Genomic DNA, 6,597 nt, shown 5'->3' with positions numbered 1-6,597 from the left:
AAAAAAAAAAATCATCCATGAAGAATGCAAAAGGTCATTAAAAAGACAGCAAAAGGAGGACAGACCAAAATGAATGTCAGCAGAGACTCTGAAACTTGCTCTTGAATGAAGAGCTAAAGCAGATGGAAGAAATGACAAGATAAAAGAGCTGAACAGAGGATTTCAAAGAGCAGCCTGAGAAGGCAAACTCAGTTATTATAATGAAATGTGCAGCAACCTGGAGTTAGAAAACCAAAAGGGAAGAACATGCTCGGTATTTCTCAAGCTGAAGGAACTGAAGAAAAAATTCAAGCCTTGAGTTGCAATATTGAAAGATTCTATGGGCAAAATATTGAATAATGCAAGAAACATCAAAAGGAGATGGAAGGAATACAGAGAGTCACTGTACCAAAAATAATTGGTCGATGTTCATCTGGTTTAGGAGGTGGCATATGATCGAGAGTCAATGTTATTGAAGGCACAAGTTGAAGCTGCACTGAAGGAATTGATGAAAAACAAGGCTCCAGGAATTGGCAGAATACCCATTGAGATGTTTCAACAAATGGATGCCACACTGGAAGCACTTATTGTCTATGCCAAGAAATTTGGAAGACAGCCACCTGGCCCACTGACTGGAAGAGATCCATATTTGTACCCATTCCAAAGAAAGGTGATCCCACAGAATGTGGAAATTATGAAACAATATCATTAATATCACATACAAGTAAAATCTTGCTGAAGATAATTAAAAAATGGTTGCAGCAGTATATTGACAGGGAATTTCCACAAATGGAAGCTGGTTTCAGAAGAGGACATGGAACAAGGGATATCATTGTTGATGTCAGGTGGATCTTGGCTTAAAGCAAAGAATACCAGAAAGAGTTTACTTGTGTTTTATTGACTATGCAAAGGCATTCGACTGTGTAGATTTAACAAATTATGGATAACATTGAGAAGAATGGGAATTCCAGAACACTTGATTGTGCTCATCAGGAAGCTGTACATAGACCTGGAGGCCGTTGTTCACACAGAACAAGGGGATACTGCATGATTAAAATCAGGAAGGGTTGTATCCTTTCACTGCACTATTCAATCTGTATGCTGAGCAAATAATCTTAGAAGCTGGACTGTATGAAGAAGAGCACAGAATCAGGATTGGAGGAAGGCTCATTCACAACCTGTGATATGCAGCAGACACAATCTTGCTTGCTGAAAGTGGAGATGACTTGAAACACTGATGAAGATTGAAGATTATAGTCTGTGGTATGGATTACACCTCAACATAAAGAAAAAGAAAATCCTCACAGCTGGACAAATAAGCAGCATCATGATAAATGGAGAAAGGTTGAAGTAGTCAGAGATTTTGTGTTACTTGGTTCCACAATCAACAGCCATGGAAGCAGCTAATCAAGAATCAGATAATGTATTGCACTGGGCAAATCTGCTGCAAGAGACCTCTTTAAAGTGCTGAGGAACAAATATGTCTCTTTGAAGACTAAGATGTTCCTAACCCAAGCCATGGTATTGAGTCATTTCATAGGCATGTGAAAACTGGACAATGAATAGGGAAGAGTTGATGCTTTTGAGTTGTGGTGTTGGCGAAAATACTGAAAATACCATGAACTGCTAAAAGAGCAAACAAATCCATCCTGGAGAAAGTGCAGCTGGAGTGCTCCTTGAAAGTGAGACTGGCCAGACTAAGTCTCATCTTCTCACCTACTTTTATTATGTCAGAAGGGACTGTCCCCTGGAGAAGGATATCATACTTGGCAAAGTACAGGGTCAGTGAAAAAGAGATAGTTGAGATAGATTGACATAGTGGCTACAGTGATGGGGTCTGTTATAGCAAGGATTGTGAGGATGGCGCAGGACTGGCCAGTGTTTCATTCTGTTGTACATAGGGTCTCTATGAGTAGGAGCCAACTCATCGACACCTGATGACAACAACAGCAACAACATATCTGGATTTTCTATCATGTTTTCCTTGATATATTTGCTTATCTTTATGTCAGTAGTATACCACTTTTATTATCATAGCTTTATAAAATTTCTTGAAATCAAGTAGTGTTAGCCTTCCAACTTTGTTCTTTTTCAGTGTCATTTTGTTATTTTTAGGGCCTTTGCGTTTTTATAAATGCCTCAGGCATTTGCTAACCAGAAGGTTGGTGGTTCAAACCCAGCAGCAGCTCCTCACACGGATGGTGAGGCAGTATACTTCCATAAAGATTCATTGCCTTGGAAACACAATGGGGGTTGCTATGTGTCCAAATTGACTCAATGGCAGTGGGTTTTTGGTTGTATTTCTATAATAATTTCAGAATCAGCTTATCAATTCTATAAAAAATGCTGCTGGAATTTTGATTGGAATTGTGTTGAATGTTTAGGTCAATTTGAGAGGAGTTGGCATCTTAACAATGTTGATTCTTTTAACCCATAAATAAAGTTTATTTCTTCATTTATTTAAGTCTACTTTAATTCCTCAGAAATATGTTATAGTGATAGTGTTTATATAATGCAATTTGTTTTTTTCATTTGAAATTGAATTTAAACTCCCTTTTGTTGAAAAAAAGTCAGTATTCGTATTTAGTGTTTAAGACATTTGCTTCCCTGCAGAAATCATTGGCAATGGAAACAAGAGTTTGACATAAACATGTCAAGTCAATCAAAGTGTGTAACCAAAGGATGTTATTTCTTAGTTGTACCAGAAATTTGAATGTTAGTTGATTAAATAAATGCACTAGCAAGATTTTTTTGATTATGGAGACAGAGAACTGAAAAACTTCAGTTAGGAAATAACATTCTGTGACTTGTCAAATCTAGTTTTTTTTTAATCAAGGTAAACAATAAAGCTCAAATGCTTTCATGTGTATCTATACATGAATCGATAATACTATCAGATTGTGTTTGCAGTGTATGTGTAAGGAAATATCTTCTAGCAATTTGAAGATGTGCAACTAAAATACAGGTCTGATTTGTTAATTTACTGTAAAACACTGAAGATTATTTTAATTGCTCTTTTGCTGGTTGGTCTTTCAGAAAAATATTATTGGTTAATTTGTTCTGATATGGTAATTTTATGAAGTGGTGAGATATGGAAATGCCATTGTATTTACTATCTCACCACTTCATAAAATTACCATATCAGAACAAATTAACCAATAATATTTTTCTGAAAGACCAACCAGCAAAAGAGCAATTAAAATAATCTTCAGTGTTTTACAGTAAATTAACAAATCAGACCTGTATTTTAGTTGCACATCTTCAAATTGCTAGAAGATATTTCCTTACACATACACTGCAAACACAATCTGATAGTATTATCGATTCATGTATAGATACACATGAAAGCATTTGAGCTTTATTGTTTACCTTGATTAAAAAAAAAAAAACTAGATTTGACAAGTCACAGAATGGAGCTCTGGTAGCATAGTGGCTAAGGCACTTGACTGCTAACCAGAAGGCTGGCGGTTCAAACCCACCAGCCACTCCTCGGAAGGAAGGTTGGGCAATCCTACTTCCGTAGTGATACTGCCTCGGAAACCCAAGGAGGGGTCGCTATGAGTCAGGGCTGACTCGACGGCACATAACAACAACAACAACAACATGGAAATGCCAAGCATGGTTATCTTTTATTGTCATCTTGATATCCTATTAGAGTATTTATATGTGGGATTTTAACATTTTATGTTTCTTTCTATGACTGCTTTCATATTTGAAATCAAGAAGTTTGGCATAAGAAACTTTACGTAGTGCTAAACTTACTTTGTAGGTTATTTACCAAAATCCTAATGACAAGAAAAATGTTTCTACTGATCAGACATTATCTTGATTCTCCCCAATCATTTTCACTGAGTAGATTTCAATATTCTACCCTTGGTTTTAGGAGCTCTGGTAGCTTAGTGCCTAAGGCACTTGACTGCTAACCAGAAGGCTGGCGCTTCAAACCCACCAGCCACTCCTCGGAAGGAAGGTTAGGCAATCTACTTCCGTAGTGATACTGCCTCGGAAACCCAAGGGAGGGGTCCCTATGGGTAGGGTCCGACTCGACGGCAAACAACAACCACCACCACCACCCTTGGCTCTTATGGAAGGATATTATGAGAAACATTCTTATTATGTTCACTGTTATACTGCCAGTACAAATGTTTACTTTAGAAAATCTTCTTTTTATTCCATTAATGTAATAGAAATATATAAGATGTAATTAAATTTCCTTTTGTCATGTTAAGAAGTGTAGGATATAAGAGGAAATATTAATTTCAAAAATAACTATCTTGAATTTATAAGAAAAATATGTTGTAAAGATTAGCATTTTGGATGTTGATCCAAAGATTTCTGATTATCTTACTTAGACCTTTCTTATCCAAACTTCAAGAAGTAGTCTTTATTGTCTCCACTTTCATATGTCCTTCCTCTTTCCTCCTTCACCATTTCAAATTATTTTCTTTGTAGTTTGCATTTTATAAAAATTAACCATACAAATAAAAAATAATTAGCTCTATAAGGCTTGTTATGGAAAATAGAAGTACCTCTCCTCTAAACACACAATTTTCTGCTTCCTAGAAACAACCACTTTGAAGTTTTTAAAGTGGGTTTGTTTCAGTATTTACCTTCCTATCTCAAATGAAAAAAATATGCTATTATTGCTACTTCCCGATTTTTCTGTTTTGAGCATTGTATGTTTACTTCCTACCATGGAAGGTGAGGATTTAACATTCTTTAGTACACATGTACATTCCCTCTTCAACCATTTGTATACCACATCTTACCACACAGAAACATTCACTTACCCCTTCCTTTCCCCTTCCCAGCCCCATAATATATCTTAATTTTGGTTAGATCAGTATTCAAAGTTTATATTATTATGATTCTGTAAATGCTGTTTATAGTTAAACCATTTTTCCTTTCTTACCTTTTGCTTTTATTAGAGTTAATAATTGTCTTGTTTTCTTATTTGTGTAGTTTTCCATGTACTTATGAATTCAAGCTTCTTGTTTTCTTATTTGTGTAGTTTTCCATGTACTTATGAATTCAAGCTCAAATTCTACCAATTTTCTAAATAGCCTAATGGTTTTTAAGTCTGTCTTCTCAGATAGTCTTAACAGTTTCTTTTTCTCCCAGAGCCTTCTGACCTGCTCCAATCTGGACTCGTCAACTTTATGTTTGTTGCTCAGCTCTCATCTTACAGTTTCCTTTCACTTCATCCTGCACATTCCTTTTGCCTTTCTTTTGTGTTGCTTCCTTTATTTCTTTTATCTCATAGTTTTCTCTTTCATTACTTATATATCCTTGTCTTAGTGTAGTGGAATCCCTGCGTCGTACAAATGCACTCAGTTGCTAACTGAAAGGTTGGAAGGCCAAGTCTACCCAGAGATGCCTGGAAAGAAAGGCCTGGTGATCTACATCTGAAAAATTAGTCATCAAAAACCCTATAGAGCACAGTTCTGCTCTGATACATGGGGTTTCCGTAAGGCAGACTCAACAGCAACTTGTTTATTGTTTTCCATTTAAAAAAAAAAAAAGCAAAACCCACTGGCATCAAGTCAATTCCAACTCTTAGTGACCCCGATTGTGTTTCTGAGGCAGTAAATCTTTACAGACATAGATTGCCCAGTCTTGGTTCTGCGGAGTGGCTGGTGAGTTTGAACTGGTTAGTAGTGAGATGCCTTAGGCACTGTGCTACCAGAGATCCTTATGGTTTTCCGTAGGTGCCTATATTGCTGGGATTCAAGAAGTAGTGTTCTTAGACTTATACTGGATCTATTAGTTGACTTCAGGTCATCCAGGATTTCCTTGAAATTATATAGAAAATTTTGTATGCTCGGTGGTGGTTGGGAGGAAATGGTTCAATGGCATTCAGTAGGTTTTTAAAGGGTGTGAAGTCCAAAAAAGTTAAAGAACCATTATTCTACGGGATAAGAAAAGTTTACAGAGACCAATAAATACGATTTTTATTTTCCAGTTTTATGTTTTATATCTGCATTTCAGTAATGATTCTAGTAAATTATTATTAATTATATATAAAATTCCTTTTGGTTTTGTTCAGTACGTATTATTTTGCCAGTAATTTAATGAAAACTTTTTTTTTTTTTAACAAAGGTTCAAGAACAAGTACATCCCAATCTCTCAGCTAATGAAGAGTCTCTCTATTATATTGAAGACCTGATATTTCAACTGCTTAATAAATTATGCATAGCCCAGCCAAGGACTGTGCAAGATGTGGAGGTAAAAACTTTTATTATTTCAATAAGTCACTGAACCACTTAATTTTTATATCTAAATCTATATCATTCTAAAATTATTAGGTAAATGAAAACTTGAAATTATGTATGATATAGATTCCATATGTATATGTATTATATGTAATTATAACATTTAATATATTGACAATTCAGTGGGGGGAAGGAAAGTTTTTGAGCAAAAAGAATGCTATAACAACTGGATAAATATATGAAAAAAAATGAATGTTGAAACCTACCTCATACCACACACAAAAATTAATTTGAGATGGATCATAGCCTTAGATATAAAAGCTGAATTTAAAGTTTCTATAACAAAATATAAGAGGACGTCTTCATGACATCTGGGCTTAGGCAAAGGTTTTTTTTTTTTTTTTTT

General features: G+C 35.3%; 1 protein-coding gene across 1 annotated transcript in view; it reads left to right on the top strand.

The window, feature by feature from the left end:
• The window catches only part of SOS2 (SOS Ras/Rho guanine nucleotide exchange factor 2), a 158,288-nt gene that overhangs the window by 47,278 nt on the left and 104,413 nt on the right, over nucleotides 1-6,597 (top strand). Inside the window, exon 2 of the mRNA XM_007943684.2 lies at nucleotides 6,079-6,204. Coding sequence (XP_007941875.1) covers nucleotides 6,079-6,204 — 126 coding nt within the window. The remainder of the gene's footprint in view (nucleotides 1-6,078; nucleotides 6,205-6,597) is intronic.

The sequence above is a fragment of the Orycteropus afer genome, unplaced genomic scaffold (genome assembly GCF_000298275.1).
Source record: "Orycteropus afer afer isolate SDZICR_OR568_19922 unplaced genomic scaffold, OryAfe1.0 scaffold00111, whole genome shotgun sequence".
Taxonomy (NCBI): Eukaryota; Metazoa; Chordata; class Mammalia; order Tubulidentata; family Orycteropodidae; genus Orycteropus; species Orycteropus afer.
Note: the sequence above shows the minus strand (reverse complement) of the source record. Positions and strands in the feature narration are given on the sequence as shown.